Below are 21,714 nucleotides of genomic sequence, written 5' to 3'. Positions count from 1 at the left end.
GATCAATCATGTATTAAATTCTCAATACAAATAACTTCATTTACTCCACATTCCTAATACTTTCCAAGAATAAACCTCCCACTTTTCAAAAAGTTGTTGTATTATATTTTATTATACTAAGGAACACTCGTCAGATGATAAGGTCACTCTTTACCATATAGTTATATATACGCTGCCCTTTTCCAAGGTTGTCTTTATTGGGCCTAGGGCATATATCGATCCAAATTTACAAATGTCAACACAGTAACTAAGTAGAAGGTAAGTCCTGTGGTGTTGATAGAGGATTTCAATTGGATTGGCTTGCAGGTGGTTTCTGCTTTCATGGTCATGGATGCCGAGATTTATTCGTACTTCCTTGCTTGCCTTGTTCCTCTCTTCCTATCTTGTTTTTTAAGTCGCTTCCTTTATGTTTTTCTTTCATATTCCTATATATTTTGCATTTCTCTTTTTCTATCACTTTATCTCATCTATCTTGAAATCATTTAATTTAATTCTCTGTCATTCTTTTCCCCCTCTCTTTTCATCACTTCCTATCCTTCTCTCATCCCCCTTCGTTCTTTTTTCAATCATTTCTTTCTCTTATCACATATATATTTGTATTTTTTCTCACTTTCTATCATGTTATCCCATCTTTCGTTCTCATCGTCTTTCTATTTCTCTCTCACTCTCTCTCTGTTATCGCCCTTGGTCTTAATCTCTTATCTCATACTTTCTTTCTGTATTTTGTTATCATCTTTCTCACCTTCTACCACTGTATCCCATGCACATATCTTCCCAGTCATTTCTATCTCTTTGTCTTCCTATTCCTCCCCCGCCCCCTTTCTCTCTCCTTGTTTTATCCCATTCTCTCTTCTAATCTCGTTTTTATTTGCATCTCTAAAGGCATCCTGGGTTCGATACCCGTTGGAGGCACGTGGCACAGTGGTTCGGATCCCACTTTAAACAGTATGTCCAGTCCCGATTAACCTTAGTGTGCATAAAGTGCACTTAAAGCAACAAGTCAAACTTATCTTTATCACTCAGCTTCTATCATTTTAACCCATCTAATTTTCTTTCCTTTTCACCCCCTCCCCCTCTCTCTCTCCTTATCCCTTCCTCTGTATGCGTGATTCTAAATTCTACAATTTCTTTACAATTCTGAGCCTGTTATTGCCCAGGAATTGTCGTGATTATCCCAAGCACGCTGCCAAAGAACAAATAAATCCTATGTACGATTCATGGTGAAGGTTCGAAAGCTTGGACCAATATCCGTACATGTTTTCAAATAAAATGCACGCGTAGTGTGAGTCAACCGGCCCTTTTTATGAAATGTCACAACAAAAAATTGCACTAGATCCTTTGTTAAACAAATTACAGCCGTTAGAATAACTTTTGTCTCTTGAAAAAGTGTGGAGTCTATATAACCATTGACGAGGTATTACATTGCAATTACAATTGAAGGGGTCGTGTGTGAAACATGATAAGTAACATTTTGGTTACTTCTGAGTTCATTAGAAAAAGGTTATTAGAAGTTATACTGTAGATAAATTGTTTTCGTGTTGTGTTTACTTATTTCAGAAAGCTTCACTGAGTCCAATGCAAATTGTATGACATGGCAATTTCACTAGAAAATTGAAGGATGACACTTTTTACTTTGTAACTCAAAAATAACGAAAATGTCACTTACCATGTTTTACATCCGAGCTCTTCATTAATAATATTCATCACAATTAGTGCATTCATTTATTTTATAACAAATTTCATGTGCGATTTGTTCTACGTATTACAAAATAATATTCATCAAGCAAATGTCTATTTTACAACGATAAATAACATATTTTAAAACTTTATTTGTAACATTGTATACAGCTATATTACATCAACACGAGTTTTACTTTTCCAGATATTTATATGCGTCAAATATTTCTTACGAAGAAATAACAGTTCTCTGGAATTTTACCAAAATGTCTCGCAACACTTCAAGGTAGTTTAAATATTTATAAATAAAAGCAACACAGTTTTTTTCTTCTTTTGGTGCTCTAGCTAATCTTCTTAACTTTGATAACTTTTCCTTTGTTGTAATTCCTAATGTAGAAGTTGACGAACAATATGATAAGAAGCAACCCGACATTGATGACGAAGAGTGCACCAACTTTTGGATATCCGCAATCGTAGAAAAGTAGCAATCCTGTGTGAATCAAGACTATGAAGAACTGCGACTGTAATATGAGAAAGTGAATAGTAATGACATTTTTTCAGTGAAGAGTATATGTGTAAGAAATGGATGAATTAAATAATTACAAATAATGGGTGCATCAGCTATTTTGCACCCTGCACACTACACGGGGACAGAAACCCATATCTAAAATCCTTACCTAGATTTACAAAAGGTGTATCAAACCCTTTGAGAAAAGTTGAAAAATGCGAGGTTGTAAAGGAACCTGCATAATACGTACCCAACACATTACAAATGGTAAAGGGACACTCAAAGAATGTGTAAAAGACTTTTGCTTCTCAAAAATATAAAAATAGTGATTAAAACATAATTTTCTCCCAACATGGATGAAAAGGAGCCGAAAAGCTCGTTTTGATATTCCATAAGAATGTCTCAAACACTTAAAATAACATTACACACGGGTTCCTTTAAAATGTGATGGAAATTCTTGAGATAAGTACATAGAAAGGCACTTAAAGTTACGACTTATTAATATATAACACACACTTTGGTTACTTAAAACTACAGCTCGAAGAAAAATGGAAAAGTGAAGAATGTAAGTGTTTAATTTAAGGGTTATTTGGTTCATTATTTAAAATAGCGAATTCTGGAGGCCAGTGTCAAAATTGTATACATGCACATTCTTTGAATTTTCTTAACAGTATCCAGCTTGTATTCTACAACATACGACGAAAAGTTTAGTCTTTACAGTTAGTTAACAGTTTACTTTTATCATTCCTCAGCCGACCTTCGTGGAGGAGTGGTTATCACAGTGTGCTACGACACCAGGGGTCCCGGCCTGGGCAAGGGTGTTCTTTGCGGGTGTCCCTTCACCAATTTCTTCACCTCATCACTCGCCCTCATCTTCGCGATTTGTAGCAAAATTACGATGCAAAATAACCTAATTCAATCGTTTATCATTCTCTATAATCTTACGTTTTTCTATTTAGTGCAACTTTAAATATAAATACCCGACGATAAATAATTTAAAAAATTAATTTCTGTTCTTAAAAGCATTATAAATATGACGCAAAGAGAATAATTTATATGGAATTCGATTCCATTCTGAATTCACTAATAAACCGGAAATATAGCCTAATGAACAATGCAACAAAATCATTGCAATAACAATATTGCAAAATGTTACAAAGAGTAGATTCTTATTTCTTACCTTAAAATATACAATAGGGAAAGCCAAAACTAAGCTTTATTTTTCAGCACAGTGGACACTATATAAGATGATCTGTATTAGGAAGTTGCTGTGAACATAATTGGAAATTAACTGCAAACTTATTTAACTAAATCACAAGGAGTAGAGGTGCATTTGATAAATAGTTCATATACTAACCAGTTGCATTTGAGTGAGTGATTTTTTCAGCATAGTCTTGCTTTTGAATTCAGGTGAGATCATAGTTGCCAGGTAATACGAGTACATGATTACATGAATAGCCGTATTGAGCAGTCCGCATAGCCATGCCTGTCCACCTGAAACAAGGGAATTATTGCAACATTATTGAAACTAAAGGACAACTGTGGGGATTTTGGAAATCCTATTACAGTTTGGTAAGATCAGTATTCGAAATCATGTAAACATGAAACTTAATTCCACGTAAGATATAATGCTTGATTTAACAATGAAATTTTAATTAATTTAAAACAAAAAATAGAAGTTTGTTAAATCTAAGCAGCATTTCGACTATTTTTGAATAGGACGTCTAAATCCTTCTTTTTTGCATACCGCGTATCAGTATCTACAGAGATCATTATTGATTAAACAGTTCTTATTCTGTACAGTCACGAACACTTCTGGGTTGTAATAATTCCATACACTTTCAATGAGATTGCTACAACCCAGAAATGTCCGTGACTGTACAACACTACCCTCATATTATGAATATTCTGTGTAATACTGTGATATAATTTTGAAGTTTGCACTGCAACCCCAAATGAATTCGCAAATATGCCCCACAAGCTTATATGTAACCAGATATTCGAGTACAACTAAAAATTGCTAAAAAGAGCTAAATTAAAAATGTATTTATGAGCTAAAAATAGTAAAATAAGGGTCCAGAGTTTTGAAAAATCTCCAATATTTTGAAAAACAGCTTTTCTCTACTACTATTATTATATTATTAGTTCTTAAACAGGTAATGAGTTAATTTTAAAGAGCAGTTTAATGGATGAGAGTGAAAAATGTTTAAATTTACTGCAACTTGTTCTGGAAGGAAGTAATGCCCCTTGGACCCCCCTCCCGTTAAGAAAAACACTGATTATTGCGAAACTAGCAAATATAAGCAATTGACAAGGATTCACAGTCAATAAGATAATTTTCACCTGACCAAACTTGAAAAGAGGGGTAGGAGCTAGTACTAGCTACAGGTTGGCTTTGTTTCCTGGAAACGTAGTTTGGTATGTATGAACAAGGATTAACAAGCAGAAATATTCAATGCTAAATAAAATCTCAACAAAAATAGGCATTGCGTACCGAAAACTATTGAAATACTCAAAAGGACCTAAAAATTTCGAAAAATTACCTTTCCCTCGAAAATGACCCATAATGCCCAAACAAGTTGCCTTTATTTAACTAATTATTCCATGAGACGCATTTCTATATATTCGAGCAATTTTTTAACTTTTTTTTTAAAAAAAGAATGCAAAATCATCAAATTCCTTGTCCTAGTTAGAATAATATCTATTAATCTGTATGCACTTACCTGGAAAATATTTAACTATTCCCCATGCTAGACCCACCATTCCGCCGTGGTGATAGAGATGCAAAACTGTCACTTGGTTCTGCTTTTTCCTCATCACAAAGAACGCCTGAAATATAAATCTCTTATCATATGATTCTACTTGCATTGACGGGTGAGGGCAGTTGAAATTTCCTTTGATTAAAAGAAACGTTGCATGTAATTGAGTTTATTGCCTGATTTTATGAATGTGGAGAGATATAATTTTCCTTAGTCAGATGGATTAACATATATTTACGTGGAGGAACATTACGAGCATAACAACACAGCAATTCAATTACTTTTGACAGCAATTGAAGTATGCATCCACATACTATTCATCAGATATGCCCAGTGTTAATTTAATGGAACCTTCCCCCATGCTGCAATGTATTGAAATCTCACATAGTTGTGATTTCAAATGTTAACTAACAGTAAACCATGTTTGAAAATATAATTCATTAGTTTTGTTCGAATGCTTCATAAGTATAATTGCAATTTAATTATTGGTAGCTCATCTACAGAAAGGTATAACAATAATTTTCAATTAGATATGCTAATCACATTAATTGGCCCTTCGCATAGGTGATATGATCTTTGAAACTATGGAATTGCAAGAATAGTATGACATGAACATATTTTCTAATTTAATTTCTGTTTTATGAGGTGCATTCTTCAGCATTGTTAGAAATTCATAACTTACAGTGTCCAGAAGTTCTATCCATTTCAACATAAAATAGTACCAACATGCTGTTGCTTCCTGAAACAAAAAAAAATAATGTTTTGTATGAAAATAATTAATTACAAAATAAGGGATGTAATTGCTGATAACTAGGGCTAGGATTTTGATGACCTCAAAATTGCCAAAAAATGACCTTTAAAAAATGCATTTATGACCTAATAAATGCAAGAAAATGCCCTATAAACTTAGAAAAATGACCTAAAAATTCTGAAAGATTTGTAGAACAAATTTATAAACTACCAAGAGAAATTCAAATTACAAATTAACATTACAGTATGTATCACATGTTCATTGCGTATGGTCAGGGGGTGCTCGTTCGGCGGCGCAGATCGTATGCGCAGTTGTCCGTGGATGCATGACGTCATCATCGAAACACTCGGCACGGAAAAGGCTGGTTCCTTATGCAAATATTGAGAAATTTGACAACGAATATCTTCTAAAATATAGTAGCAGGGGAAAAGTTACAACTTTTACTGTTAAGATTCATCCTTTCTAATCAATTTATCACAAAGTTGATTCAAATGTGTAAAATAGTTTTCAAGAAATCGTGTTACGAAGGAACCCCTGTTTTGTTCTCTCCAGGCTTCGAATGTAAGGGAGTTTTAACTTAAGCGCGTTGGATTTATTTTTGCTCTATGTTTTGAATTAAGATTATTTTGTTCTTGTCAACTGAAATCATGCCTAAATGCTATGGGAAGCTGTGAAAACTATTATCAGAAAACTAACGGAATAAATCTAAAATATCACAGCTTGACTGATATAAAAATGCGATATTGCCCATTTTTTTGAAAAAGGCATTGTGCGAGATCTAAAAGCAGAACTTTTTAATATTGTAGATAAATGTAAGGGTGTAATAAACGTGACTGCTTCCCAGGCAAGTATCCAAGGGGGGCCTTAGGGGGCTCGAGCCCCCCAAAAGTTTTCGGCTTACACTAGATAAAATGAGATTTTTTGTTTCTTGTGGTGTCAAATAAAATAATGTGACGTTAATTTAAGGAGAGAAATAATTATCGAGGCAAGACGGAGAATATTCCATAACCATGTTATTGGTAACAGCTCGTATCCAAGGTGGGAATCAGGGGGTTCAAACCCCCCTTTAGAAAATTTTCAGTTTACGCTAGATAAAATTAGTTTTTGGCTTCTTGAATAATATGGTGATAATTTGAGAGATAATTATCTAGGCAAGACGGAGAATGTTCTATAAACCTGTAATTATTAATAGCGCGTATCTAAGGTAGGGATCAGGTGGCTCGAGCCCCTCCCCCCGATCCCCAAGGAAATTTTTCAGTTTACACTGATAAAATTAGGTTTTTGACTTCTTGAATAATGAGACGATAATTTAAGGAGAGGAATAATTATTGAGACAAGACGGAGAATGTTCAATAACCCTATTATTGTTAATGGCACGTATCTAAGGTGGGGATCAGGGGTTCGAGCTCTCCCCCTCCTATAGGAAATTGTTTTGTTTACACTAGATAGAATTACGTAGGTTTTTGGCTTCTTGAATAACGTGATAATAATTTGAGATATATAATTATCGACGCGAGACGGAGAATGTTCTATAACCCTGTTATTGTTAATAGTGCGTATCCAAGGTGGGCATCAGGTGTCTCGAGCCCCCTCCCCCAAATTTTTCAGTTTACAAGAGATAAAATTAGGTTTTTGTCTTCTTCAATAATGTGACGATAATTTAAGGAGATAAATAATTATCGAGGCAAGACGGAGAATGTTCTATAACCCTGTTATTGTTTATAGCGCGTATCCAAGGTGGGGATCGTAACTCGTGCCACCCTCCCCCCAACATGATTTTTTTCAGTTTACACTAGATAAAATTAGGTTGTTGTCTTCTTGAATAATGTGACGATAATTTTAGGAGATAAATAATTATCGAGGCTAGACGGAGAATGTTCTATAACCCTGCTGTTGATAATATTGCACGTAAACTTTTCTTACGCTTTCGGTGTTGTCGTAGCGAACTTGAACTCTATGTACAGACTTGTCAGCATTTGCAAGCTGCACAACAAATGTAACGCCACAGGTAGGGCGATTCGGATTCATTGTAATTTTTTAATCTCTATAAAGCGCGAGAGGGAACGTTCTTGAAAAAGAGAAGGAGTCGAACTACTGGCAATATTTACGAATCGTTTTATCTGCAGAACGTTCTAGAATATAATGAGGATATTAATACGCGGTTTCAATTTCCCGGTTGATCTGTACAACAGAATAGATGGAGACTTCTGAGGTAAGTATGACAATTCATACAGTCGATTAGTGATCAGTCAGTGTCCATTGGTTGCTTTATAAGTTCTAGTGATTCGAAAATGAAATGGACTAAATACCGTAAAGTAACGAAATCTACTACTAGTTCCAGTTCGGTCCCAAAGCTAAAGACATTGACGACAGCGGAACTTCGAGTAGTGCTACGAGTAGTTCGGGTCGAAAGACGAAGAGATCGAAGGTCTCTCTCTCTAAAGTGAATATTTCGGCAGTATCGGGCTGGGCATTGGAGCGATTTGTTAAAAAAGAAATAAGCTGCACAGATCAACTAAAAATTAAAGTTTTGAGTGATGATTTGGTTGTTCCAAGACCAAATTTTGTGTATGCAGTCCGAGAATTTCGTGGCATAAAAAATACATTTGTTTAAGGCTACTGGGTTCGACACACACTCAACAGACAATTTTGAACACTTGCGAGTGCTTAGGCCTGAATATGAACAATTTGGTGGGTTTCAGCTTTTATAAGAGCTGCAAACATGGGAGGACAAGACACATCTCGAGTTGTCGAGTGGATTGTGCATTCCGTGCATGTGTAACACCTTCGTAAAAATACTTCTGGTACATAGATGTTTTGATGCCTGATGAGAAGAAATGGACAATCACACACACTGAGATGGTTCCGGCACACAATGTTAATGCGTGGAAACAGAGGAGTTGAGTGGTAGAAAATGTCCCGATTTCACGTTCTGATTAAAATGACAGCCTTAAACAGTGGCGACGATTTAGGAGATAGTTGGTCCCCATTCTTGTCCACCCCGCCCCCCCCCCCCCATTTTGGAACCCAATTGCCACCACTGACCTTAAACATACAATTGTGATACACTACAGGGGGGAGGCAGGAACGCCCCCCTATTCTCGTTCGACAATTTCTCTCTCTCTCTCTCTTATCTGCCCCCAGTAAAACGACAAAAATAAATAAATGAATGAATGCTCTTTTAGCCAAAATGTGCATTTTTGTGTCGTATGTAACGGAATAATAAACATGATTGCCCCGGGAAAATATGATTTACCCCTCCAACTTTACTATTGCGCCGTCACTAGCTACAACATATTTTGATTTCTATTGTTCCCACATATTTATTTTAATTTTAGTATTGTGAATCATATTCCACTGTGTTACCTCACGTAGCCACTCCCCCCCCCCACACACACACGTACGATATCAGTTGTAAGTTTTAGACTAAGCTTGCAAGATGTCCACTTATATCTTTGTATTCTTGAGCCATTTTTTTAAAAAAATCATTTTGTCCTTTCTTCTGGACTACTTCATAGCAATGTTTTCCCACTGGAAGCCCCTTTGCAGATCGAGATCCGGGGCTATAGTCTTTCCAAGCCACCGTCCCCTCCAAATACTCTTTCGGCTTCGTGAAAGAAAAATATATGTATTTCTAAGAAATATTAATTTGACTTGACAGTTTCTTTTTTCGAACAGGAATGTTTTAAATTTTAATAGCTTATAAATTTACACTAGCAATTTTGAGTAAAGGTTTTGCGTAACCCCAAAAGTACATTTAGAGACTGCAAGGTCAACTCTCAACATTTCAGATATATTAATAATTTTCATCACAACGTCTTGTATAATTATTTGTTACTTCAATAACCTCCTCGCAAATGTTTCTCGCATATTAAAACATATATGCCATTTTCTGTTTATTTCCTTGTAATGCTGACCTCCTTGGCGAAGTGGTTAGCACAACGCTTTACGATGCCAAGGGCCCCAGGTTCTAATCCCCGCCCGGGCATGGGTCTACTTTCCTTTCTTCAATTTCATCATATCATCACGCATCCTCATCTTTGCGATTAGTCATATGTGACAGATAAGCGAAGTAAAATAAACTAAGTCTATTAATCAATTATTTTTTTTAAAACTCTTTAATTCTTCTTTAGCATGCAACGTTTTTGTAAAAATTATATTACAATTTGTAAAATGATGAAATTCTAAAGGAGAACACGCAACTTTCTTTGTAGCACATCGGTCAGAAAGTTTCAGGAATATGGATTTTCAGAATACATTTTTTCACATGTACTTTGTCCCCTTTTAAAAGTAGCGGGTTTTCAATTATGTTACTAATCATTAAAAGGATGCCTCAATACCATCTTGGAGGATGACAATTAATATTTTCCCCCTCCTAAAAGTAATAATATACTTTCGCTCTCTGAATCTCCAATATAAATGCTAGGGGCCGTCTGCTTCAGCCGAGCTCACTGCTTCTCCGGTGACGTCACGCGTTCGTGCAAGATCGGCAATCTTCGGATGGCTTTACCTAATCTCTATATTCCTTGGCGTATGGTAGCAGAAGTAAGAAAGTTCACTTTTTGTCATCTTTTACACTTTAAGTACTAAGTTGCAGTACACAATGAAAATCATATGTAAATTTTAAAAAAATGAATGATGTCGGTTGTCGGACAAGAGAGCCTTGTACATGGAAAAACTTATCTCGATTTCCAATGAACTTTACTTGAAATGAACAATATCAATTGCTGTTAAGTCACTTTCAATTCCATGGAGTGCAAATTGTTTCCCTGACAAAATGTCTGATACAGAGCACAAAACTTTGTACCCCTTGTTCTTGAATAATAATCCATTCGGCGACAATGTATTTATTGATAGAGGGGGAAATCACATTGTTTGAGCTGAATTGTTACACAACAGCTTCTATCAACAATACTGCACAGAATTTCTATCAACAATACTGCACACAGTCGTTCAGAACTGCTCTGAAAACAATGAGACAAGAGTCGGGAACCTCTCTCCTTCAAAGGATTGCATTTGCATGTAAAATGCCCTTTTTTCACCAAAATGTAGAAAAATGCATAATATGAATTTTAAAAAGCCGAAAAATGACATAAACTGTTTATAAAGTTTAAAAAATAACCTTTACTCCAAAAAGGGTTAAGAAATGCAAAAAAATGCCCTAACAAAGGCATCCCAATTTATTCACTTATGTGTAAGACACATTCCTATCTACTTATGCAACGTTTCTGCCTTACCAAAAGAAAGATGCATTTGCATCAAAATCCTAGCCCTACTGATAACAATATTCTGCCCAAATCTAAAGATAATTAATCTTTTAACATTTTTTTTCAGTTGTAGTAGTGTACTGTATACATTAATACTTCGGAAGAATAAGTCACATCTGGTTATAATTCGAATTGTAATATTTCATTGCAGTAGGTGAATTTTCTTCGATTACTGAACTCTGATATAAGATGACGTACGTTTAAAACTTTTATATTCGCTGTTTATTTGAATAAGAGGGATGTTTAATGTAGAAGTTGAACAACATTTCCATTTAGGAAAGAGTAAGATTCGTTTTACAGAATCCATAAATTATGTTGAGTTGGCCGTGAAATCAAGACGTCACAGGTACGTTTTTTGTTTTAGTTGCAGCAGATACAAGTAAATGATAAAACCCAATTTAGACTGGGTGTAACAAGTGTATCTTAGTGCCGAGTTTACCAAACCATGGTGTGAAATTAACCACAGCGTCACTTGTTGATTGCTCGGTGGAACGGTCAGTGGTTTAATATTTTTAAATTATATACGCGTGTATATATATGTATCCCACCAAGATTTTCCTTGTGCAGAAAGTCTCTGGAGTATACCCAATCTCTAATATATGGGTGCTTTAAGGGTTAAGGTGACCAGAACGAAGTACTGATCATATGACCTCCACAAAAATTGCCGAGATTGTGTATGTGTAGGGTCATAGCCCCACATTCTCCCATATGCCTTCACGTCATGTTGCAATGTGCGGGAGGTAATACGTACGCGCTTGTATATTTTCAAAATATTCTTGTAGTCTGGATATATGTAATGTTTACATATTTATTTTAATTTAGTTTCTATTTTGCGTCGCTTCTTCTACCTCTTGGCTTAGTCAGGACGATAAGGATGAATGATGAACTGATAAAAAATGGATGATTGTACTGATGGAATCCCTAGTTTCGTATTTCGTCACGCTGACAACTCCACCACTTTCACTTGCAGTGTCATGCAATTTACTGCTAGGTATTCACCCGGTCATACACTGAAAACATAATGGGAGAATATCATTGTGGATTTAGACCAGGAAGGGGCACAACATATCAATTATTTGTAATATAACAGATAATTGAAAAACAATTATGAGCATGCAATAGACCTTCTGATTTTATTTATTGAACACCGAATAGCATCTGACAGTATCAACAGAACGAAACACTAAAGCCATGCAAGAATTAGAAATCACTAATAAATTGATAAACTTAATAGAAATTACAATCAAGCAGACCAGCGCAAAAGTTAAATAGGGAACGAAACAAGCAGAGAATTCCCCTACTATAGAGGAGTCAAACAAGGAGATCGATTATCAACTACACTTTTCATCTTGGCCCTACATGTAGGAGTACAAAAAGTATATAAGAGAGGATCAATTTTCACAAAGAGCACTCAAATATTCGCGTATGGAAATGATATTCCAATAAGAGGAAGAACGGGAAATTATTTGAAGGCTGGAAGAAGCTGAAAACAAATGAGGATTAGAAACGAATCTCAATAAAACAAAATACATGATTATTACACAAAACCAGATAAATAGAGAGAGAAAAAGATAAAAAATGAATGGGAAGGAATTTGAAAGAGTCAGTATCCAAGTTTGACTATAAATGAGCATAACAAAAAAGGCAGCATGGTAAAGGAAAGGATACAAATAGAGCTTATTATTCAAACATACTAAAGAGCAAATTAATAAATGGGAAACTTAAAATCGCCATATACAAAACATTAATCAGACCAATAATAACACATGGTGCTGAGACATGGGCAATGAATAGAACAGGAGAGGAAGCATTGCTCAGGTTTGAGAGAAGGGTGATACGCACAATTTATGGACCGATCATCGAAAGTAATTTCTGGAGAAGAAGGACTTGAAGAAATTATAACCATAATAGAGAAAGAGGATATGGTGAGATTTATTAAATCTCAACTAATACGATGGCTGGGTCATGTACAGAAAATAGGAAAGTGATGCAAGAGAAAATCTACTTAACAAGAAGAAGAGGAAGACCAATGAAGAAATGGGTAGACGACGTCCTGGAAGATCTGCGTCACTTGAAGGTGAAAAGATGGTGGGCACATAGTTGAGGAGACCAAAGCCCACGAGGAGCTGCAGCGCCATATGGTAAGGTAAGGTTTTCACACGATCAGAGAGAACAGTTTAGTGTGAAAATACTTACACGGATAGCTATAGGCGAATTACTCCTGTCGACTTTCTGACATCTTATGTCGATCCTTTGGAGGTACGCCAACTGTATTGCCTAGAATACCAAAACAGATATTACAACATTGTTCTGCAGTAAAATTAAGCCACTTCAATGAACAAATGTGTGCCAAGTCTCTCTCTCTCTCTCTCTCTCTCTTTTCTATCTTCAAATCATCACTCATAGAAATTAAATTAAGAATTTAAAGACCTCAGTTTCATGCAAATGCTACATAAAACCGATAATTGAAGTTAGGATGACAGAGCTTACTACGGAATATTAATAGTAAAGCCATATCATAGAGCTTTGTCTAACATTCTCTCCTTTCTTGCTTTAGGTAGGCTCTACATTAATTAGGCCTAACGTCATTAATGACAATTTTAAATTTTCCTGTAGTACATATTTATACACACCTTTGATATTTAGATCGTAAATTAATGACAAAACTGATTGTCCCCCTAACCTTGTAGCAAGGTACAAGCACAAATATCAACCGTCAACTTTGAATTTTCTTCACAATTCGCATCGTAATTTTTTTCTAGTAATCGCGAATTAAAGTGCCTCTTGATACTTTACAGTTTTTTTGTTAGTGTGAAGAATTTATGGGTTACAATGGACATACTTTGTAACTACAGTGAAACACATCTTACAAAATGCTACCCGCATCTTTGAAAGACAGACAACAACCCCTTCCGTCAGAAAATATAGTTCTATGTTCAGCTAATTGCATAGCATTGTATACAGACTTTAGAAACGTGGTAAGTGAGGGCGTGTCATAGACGTATGTGTTAGCCTAAACAGACACCAACATTTTATTGTATATGAAGCTGCGTATTAAAAAAAAAAAAACAGTTCAATGTTAAAAAAAAAAACCATAGGATCTCTATACAACGTTCAAATAATGTTGGTGAACACTTCGAAGTCAAGAGCGAGTCTGTAGTAGTCCAATGCGCGAGTCAACAGATGCCCAAACAAGTCGTTCCTTTAAGTAACATACGGTTTGAAGAGGATTTCGGTAGTTCCTCGTGAATAAATCTTTAAAAAGTTCAATCCAAATAGACCTTTTGGGTAGGTGAGTTCGTATTTGCAATAAAAGCAACTGTGATAAATGTGTAAATGCGATCATACAACACCTGTTATCGGACGGTGATTTGTGTGCTTTCAATAAAGATCCAACCGCAACTGCGCCCACTGCGCAAACGCGCGGATTGATACTTTCATTTTCACAGGCCAGTGAATCTGGCAATGCTTATTTTACTGCCAGAATAAGTTGTCAATCAGGTTAGTTTATATCTTCTACAAATGCAATAACTATATTCATATTTAGAAACTTTTATTCTCAGTAACGACACACAACCAAATTATTTTCAGTCGGAAGTAATTTAAAATGCAGCAGAATACTTACTTCAGAACATAGTAAAAAGTTTAGCACTATTTGCGAGACATTGTATAATTTGACTAGGAAATCAATCTCGAAGCGTTTCCTGTTGGCCATCAACCTTGGTCCGAGGGACGCACAAAGATATACGTAAAGAAATATGAGACCGAACACACGGATTGGACATTTTACCATGAACCAGTCGTTTGTTCTCGGATCTGAAATTTTAAAATAATAATGTACATTTTATTCTATAGATTCAATTAAATTATTTAATATATAATATTTACATATACATGCATTAAGGTAAAATATTTTAAATAGTTGTGTAGTTTTATATTTGAAGAGCACTGTAAAGCATTTCTCAATCTATCTGATAAATATTTGACATGTTTAGTGAGGTTTTGTATTAAATTTTGTGTACATGAAGTATTTCTCCCAACACAGATAGTGAAACCAAAATTAATATTTGAAGAAATTATGCAAGATTCGCCAAGAGAGAATTTTATAACTAGTTTTTATTGAGCTACACTGCTTATCGTATAATAGTAACAAGGATATATAAATGAGGAAATATAAGTTATATATTAATATAAGATTATTTATTTATTTATTTCTCGTTTTGGATGGCAAAGTTAAGGCACAAGCCTTTTCTTCCAGTTAATCGTCTCTACTTGAGATTATACAAATTCATAATATACGAGTTTGAGATATTTATATATGAGAACTACAATCACTCAAAGAAAAAGGAAAAAGGTATGTTAGAAAGCTATGCATAACATAGTGTGTAACAAGTAACTATATAAATCTATTCTCCACATGTAAACATACCTGCAAGGTCATATGTAATGAAATTGTAAAAGTCCACCAACGGGCTTAGCAATACCGCCATTGTGATTCTGGAAAATACATTGTTATAATGATTAATAATATTTTTCATAAGTTTTGTTAAGTCAATGGTGATAAAAATTACGTATCGTCTTGATACATGTATAACGATTATACAATTATATTTAATTTGCCAAGGATATATTTTTTTGCCTTATTAATTCAGTTTAGAGTTAGTGTTCATAACCTACCTTACTAATTTCTAATACTACTACACACATCGTGATTCGACCGTAAATTGATAGGTCAACCCATTCTCGTGTATGCTGTCTCTGTTCCACTATAATTATTTTTTTTTCAATATGGAGATATGTGGTACGAACTTTTCTTATCTACATTACGTAGCCTAATTTACATTAACGATGCGACGTAAAATTTTATCGCAGCCATTGTTTGACGCTATTAAACTTTATAGATTCCATCAACGAAGCTTCACATGAAGATTCGAAGCAGGTAGTCTGTTCTGTTTTAAAGTAGATTTTGCTAGCACTGTTAATTTCGCGTCTGAATAGCAATAAGAATCAAATGGGGAGCCATTGAAAACTGTTTTTTCTCACTGCGTAAACACGAGAGTACCATTCAACCATTGCTACTCGACCCGCACCTATCAGCTTGCCACTTCATGGGAAAACGACGTCTCTGAATTATGAAAGTTTCGATATTCCATTGTCTGTATAATTGCATTCGACTTTAAAGCGCTTTTCTACTTGTCTGTTTTTCCCACTATCCTGACATACGCTACTGACTTGTAATGTAAGGTGGTTTTTGCTTCGATTCATAGGATCTGTAATCTTGATCCCACATAAATATCGGAATCGCGATTAACATGAATGTATCCCGGATAGACTAGTGCTGCTAGTGTCTAAATCTGCCGACTTTTTAACGAGAGGTCCTAGGTTCGATTCCCGGTGGACGTACTTTTCAGAGTGGCTCGGATCCTACTTTATGTCCTGTTTCGATTAACTTGCCTGAGCACAAAGTGGGCTTAAAGTAAGCTTTGCCAACATGTATGCAACACCGAAATTTATGACTGTGTTTGCACGTTTTCTGAACAAATTAAGCTTTCTAAACTACTGCCAATTCACGTCAGTTTTTTAAAAATAAATATTACTTTTTGCGACAATATTTGATAGGTGATTTTATATAGAACATCTAAATAAAATGACTTGGTTCAAACTGGATTTATATACAATCTAAAAGTTATTTCGTATTCCTCGTTAAAAAAAAGTATTCTAAATTGAAAGTTACATCTATAACTTTGATATTTTGTTGCTTTCATTTAATTCACACTGAATCAACCAAAGGAAATATTACGAGCATGATTTTATATTGGCCATGTGTAATGATTCTAAACAGTTATAATCCAACACGTCTGTAATGTTTGCTATTGAAACCCTTAGAAATATGATTGGATTCTCACATTAATGAGTATGTGACTTTTTTCTTGTTTTAATTTCACTTTGAATTATTGTATTAATAAGTGTGCGAGTGACCTCTTGTTTTAATTCCACCTAATGCACACATAAACAATGTATTAACTTTGCAGTATCTTTCAATTTTACTGAATTTGAATATTGTGCAATTTTCATGTTCAGCATCTAGATAAACTCAAAATGTTAATGGTTTCAATTACTTACAATTCTGCCATCTACACTTAAAGATATAACATTATGATGATATTAGTTCTTTTTCAATATTTGTATCCTTCAAAACGTCACAACATGTTCTGAAAGTAGAACGACATACGTACAAGACCTAAAGAAAATTACTAGCATAAAATTCCACGCAACTTCTGCAGTGTTTAAAATATTCAATACCAAAGCAAAATTACTTGCTCATTTTGTGACGAATTAGTGCACCTTATAGCGTTCTTAGTTCATTATTTAAACTAAACTTTGCAATTTGATTGAATACCTAAAATCTCACCTTGAATGGCTTCAAGCCGCCTCTTCCTCCCGGACGATATAGCAGTAAGACTATTTTTGCTCCTGTCCTTCCCCCACAAGTATCCGTGTCATATGTGGCTAGCATGACCAAGAGTTTGTTCTTGTGTCATCTGCATAATTGATGCACTACTTGCAACACTGATTTCCGGTTTTTGTGTCTATCTTCACGAAATAAATATTCCGTTTCGAAAGTCTGTGTATTGTATGCGTGGATCTGTGAAACAATAATTAACATATATTATTGTACTAGGTCTTGAACTAGCGCTTCTCTAAATACGTGGATACCGTTACCAAAATTCGTTATGGTTCTTACACGGAAATTAATTGTAGAAAGTTGCATCTAATTTGTAGGAAGCAATAGCGTTTTTTAATCACACGACAAAATATCAGTGATATCGATATCGCTTACCTTAGGGACTGCTGTATTTTTTTTTATCGTTTCCGCGACGTGTGGAAATCGTTCGGCGCTTCAGCTAAAGAAACACGTATGAAGGGATTATTATTACGCGTAACTGTTTCCCCATGGGGAAGTTGTACGTATAAACTCACGTGAATAACTCCTTTTGAACTTTCAGAAAGATATCTAGGCCGTAATGATGGAGAGGATGAATTTTTTAAATTAATTTTTTGCCTTTGAACACAGACATGATTCTCCAATTACAGACGACATATATTTCATTTTTCAGGGTGTAAGACGTGACTCTTTCCAATGTTTCAGGAACATAGGCGTATGACGATTTTCCCTTCCTAATATTTTCAATAAGAAATGTAGTGCAGAGATATTTTTTGTCTCCTTTAATAAACAATATAACACTCTTAATAAAATCTAAAGCCTTTCCAAACCGATGAAAAGTTCCAAGCAACGAGGGGATATTATTTCTTAAGCAATTGGATGTGTCAGTGACAAAGTGGAGGCGTTTAAAAGTCTTGTAGTACCAACTGAACGAATATTGACACATTAGGATAGGATATTTTCTTAGAACTGCAGATGTTCATCCAAAATCGAACCAACAGTGTTTCATATGCAATACAATATTTATAAATATACGTGGATTCAAATCGCAAGTGTATGTGTAGGGATTTATTTTGTTTAAGAAGAACCTAACTTTCGTTTAGGTTCTGCTGTCCTTTAAAATAAATATATAACCCATGGCTCGACTGGCCTCGAAGGGCCTTGGCCTATCTCCCTCCCACAATCCTATCTAGAGATGTGGAGATCTTCAACCGCTAATGAAGTGACGTGTGGTCAGCACGCCGAACCCTCAGCCGTTATGGGAGAGTTTCAAGACCGGGTTACGCTACTCGCTCGTAGCTCCACAATTTCCTCACGATGGATGGTAAGTGGCCACCGGTCATATACACAGACGTAACGTAAATTCGAGTCCCATTTCAGCATTAGAGGGATGACATGCATGGGTAGTACCTACATTAAATGTACACTGCTGTTCAGGTAAAGTGGCACATGCTTAAACTGGCCAAGCTTATCAAATGTGCCACTTTATGTGAACAGGAGTGTACATATACTCTGTCCCTGGAATCTCTGGAGCGAGACTCTGGAGCAGTGGTTCTCAACCTTTTTCAGTCTGGGACCCACATTGAAGGATATTACACTTCATGGGACCGATGAGCATGGGCGCCGGCAGAATTACTTCTAGGGTTGTGCACCCAGTTTATAATCATATTTTTGCTAACATTGACTACTTTAAGAAGCGCTCTTTTACGTTTGCTCAAACAAATTACACATATTTCATTCTAGAAAAGTAAATATGTATACTATGTATGGTTTTGAAGACACGGTAAACAAATTTTCGAACCCGGAAGCCCCCTCGGAAGCCAGAAGTGGGTCGTGCCCCATTGGTTCAGAAACGATGCTCTAGAGGAATCTACCAATGAACGCGTGGGAGGGAACGGGATTGAGTGGGAAGGGAGAAGTGGCTGCAGCTACCAGGGTTTTTTGTAGTGTGTACTGCTTAGCTCCGCCCGCTCGCTTTCTTCTGTCCTCTGCCGTTACGCGCGGCCTTGCGCCTGGACTTTCATCAAGGCTTTTGCACCCATAAATCATCTTGCTTCTTTGAGGGCAAAATAAATGCTCAAAACTAACTCGCTGAGTTCGTATTTGTATCTTTGTTATTTAGCGTCGCTTTTCGTACCACTTTTGGTTAGTCGTGACGATAAGGTGAAATTGATTAACGGACCCTCATTAATAACACTCATGCCTAGGCCAGGATAAGAACCCTGGGAATTCGGTGGGGAGATCGAAAGTCGGCACTTGACGCGCCTCTATTATTATTATTATTATTATTATTATTATTAAAGGAATACCTCTAAGTGGTAGTTTGCCTCTCGTCCTCTTCTTTCATAAGGGGTGTCTCGGAAATATTTTCGTCTTTGAATCCGCCCTCTTGGACAATTTGTACATTACGGAGGAATGAGATAGATCGCAAACGCTTGGCAACATTGTTAATATTTAGTTGCCATGGGAGCGCTTTATGGGGCAGCAACGTGCTTTTTGTGTTCGTGCGTTTTATAAAAATAATGATTCTTATGTTGTTGTGTGTCGTTGTACCGGCATCATTATAACCTGGCAGGAATGAGAGACGTCCCAAGCGCAAATTTAATTAAATATTGAGTGAGAAAGTTTGAAGACGCTGGAAGCACTATGACTAAACCGCCGGGACGTCCAAGGTCATTAAGATCGAACAGAAACGTTGACCGTGTGCGCCAGTCTGTTAGTGAGGATCCTCGCCAATCGTTAATAATTGAATGTGAAAACATGAACGGTCACCATTTGTCCAATACTCTTTTCCACAAATAAAAAATTAATGTTTAAGCTTTCTTTTGGTAAAAATTTATTTTTATACAAAAAATTTAAGTATTTATTTTAATAGTTTTAAAAACGATTGTCTAATTTCTCGTTCAGGACAAAATCAAACATCAATGTTCTACCCGGGATGCAAACCTGGGACCCCTGCCACGAACGCCCACCGAGCCGGCAGCTGGCTAATTTTGCAGAGACATGTAATATTATAAAAAATACATTTTACTGGAAATAGGAAATTTGAATTATTAAGGTTTTTTTCCTGCAGGTATAGGTCAAAGGTTTTTTTTTGTATTTGGTATTGTTTAATGTGTTTACTGTTCTGATTGTAAGATGATTTCTTTCCTCGTATATATGATACATTCCCGGTCATCTAATATAAGTTTAGGTTTTAATATACGTATGTATTTTAAAATTTGCTCCTACGCAGTCATCACAGTCTATATTTTTGTCTTCTTCTTCAGATCTAACGTCCGTAACTACAATGGCCAATGGATGGATGTTCTACTACCTCAATGGAATTACTCGTACCCGAAGGTGAGTGAGTCTATTCTTTTGTATATTTGGTCGCACACCTCAAAGATCGTAGGGTCATTCCATATCAAGTGAACCAAATTTTGGTCAATTTTGAACGATACCATCTCTGATTTTATTCATACTTAGTTGTTATGAAGTACCACCTAAGGTAGGAAAAATTGCAGATTTGTATCTGTTGTAGTTCTCCAGTTAGAACCCTCTGAAACATGAAAAAAAAAACAATTTTCGGCACATATGCAATCACAAAGAACTCCTAAATCAAGCTAGAATTGACGTAGAAGGTTGGGATAAGAACCAAATTGTTGCTTTTGCTATGAGCTTTAATTAGATATATCACATGACTACTTTTCATTTTTTTTCATTTCAAGGTCATTTATACTTTTTTTTGAAAATAGAATTTTTCAAAAAAATATATTTTGAAAATGTTTAAAAAATACACATAGAAACATACATATTTCAACATCAAGTCTTAGAAGTTCTGTTAAGGGATCGCAATGGGATCATAGTTTAAGACCATATGACACTGGAATATTGCAATGCAAATTCCATCCCTTTGTAAAGGGACTATGTTATTTAGCAAATTGGCCAAATTATGAAATAATGAGTATGTAGGAAAGGGGCGTAACTTGGGGTCTAGCATTTTTTGTGGTAGGGCAAGTTTTTAACAAATATTTGTTAAAAAAATTAAATATTTTTTTTTTTTAAAACGCTAAATTTAATATTTAAAATATATTTTAAAACAATGAAAAAATAAAAACTTTACAATATATATATATATATATATATATATATATATATATATATATATATATATATATATATATATATGTATGTATGTATGTATGTATAATGTATATCTTGGCCCATCTAAAAATATGTAAAAATTTGTATGTTTGGATACGATTCCATTTGAAATTACTATTGTATAACATATTTAAAAGTTTTAATAATTACCAGGTTTTTAT

At 35.2% G+C, this 21,714-nt stretch overlaps 1 protein-coding gene and 1 long non-coding RNA gene across 3 annotated transcripts in view; one reads left to right on the top strand and one right to left on the bottom strand.

The window, feature by feature from the left end:
- The window catches only part of LOC145996692 (uncharacterized), a 186,440-nt gene extending 165,691 nt beyond the window's left edge, over positions 1-20,749 (top strand). The window contains exon 3 of the long non-coding RNA XR_014442816.1: positions 20,677-20,749. This is a non-coding gene — a long non-coding RNA (uncharacterized LOC145996692). The remainder of the gene's footprint in view (positions 1-20,676) is intronic.
- Positions 1,719-17,492, bottom strand: LOC145996603 (very long chain fatty acid elongase AAEL008004-like). Of its 2 annotated transcripts, none has more exons than XM_083133183.1 (8): positions 17,375-17,492; positions 15,392-15,459; positions 14,588-14,778; positions 13,159-13,239; positions 5,627-5,683; positions 4,909-5,014; positions 3,543-3,679; positions 1,719-2,198 (listed from the first exon to the last, which is right to left on the bottom strand). In XM_083133183.1, the coding sequence occupies exons 2-8, from the start codon at positions 15,450-15,452 to the stop codon at positions 2,019-2,021; spliced, it is 813 nt and encodes a 270-aa protein (XP_082989309.1). In that variant the 5' UTR covers positions 15,453-15,459; positions 17,375-17,492; the 3' UTR covers positions 1,719-2,018. The 2 variants fall into 2 exon arrangements, with proteins under 2 accessions (XP_082989309.1, XP_082989299.1); XM_083133173.1 differs by lacking the exon at positions 17,375-17,492 and adding an exon at positions 15,640-15,719.
- Positions 20,750-21,714: the final 965 nt, after the last annotated feature.

Source organism: Lepisma saccharinum, chromosome 1 (assembly GCF_977018435.1).
Source record: "Lepisma saccharinum chromosome 1, izLepSacc3.1, whole genome shotgun sequence".
Classification (NCBI taxonomy): Eukaryota; Metazoa; Arthropoda; class Insecta; order Zygentoma; family Lepismatidae; genus Lepisma; species Lepisma saccharinum.
The sequence above is the reverse complement of the archived record's forward strand: the minus strand, read 5'-3'. Positions and strand labels throughout refer to the sequence as shown.

Bases quoted from the DNA above. Each gene is read 5' to 3' on its own strand.
- LOC145996603 (XM_083133183.1), bottom strand. From the start codon at position 15,452: ATGGCGGTATTGCTAAGCCCGTTGGTGGACTTTTACAATTTCATTACA. The intron at 13,240-14,587 runs GTAAGTATTCTG...TTGGTATTCTAG, and splicing joins ACTTTTTACTATGTTCTGAA to GCAATACAGTTGGCGTACCT. The intron at 3,680-4,908 runs GTAAGTGCATAC...CCCTTGTTTCAG, and splicing joins AATAGTTAAATATTTTCCAG to GTGGACAGGCATGGCTATGC.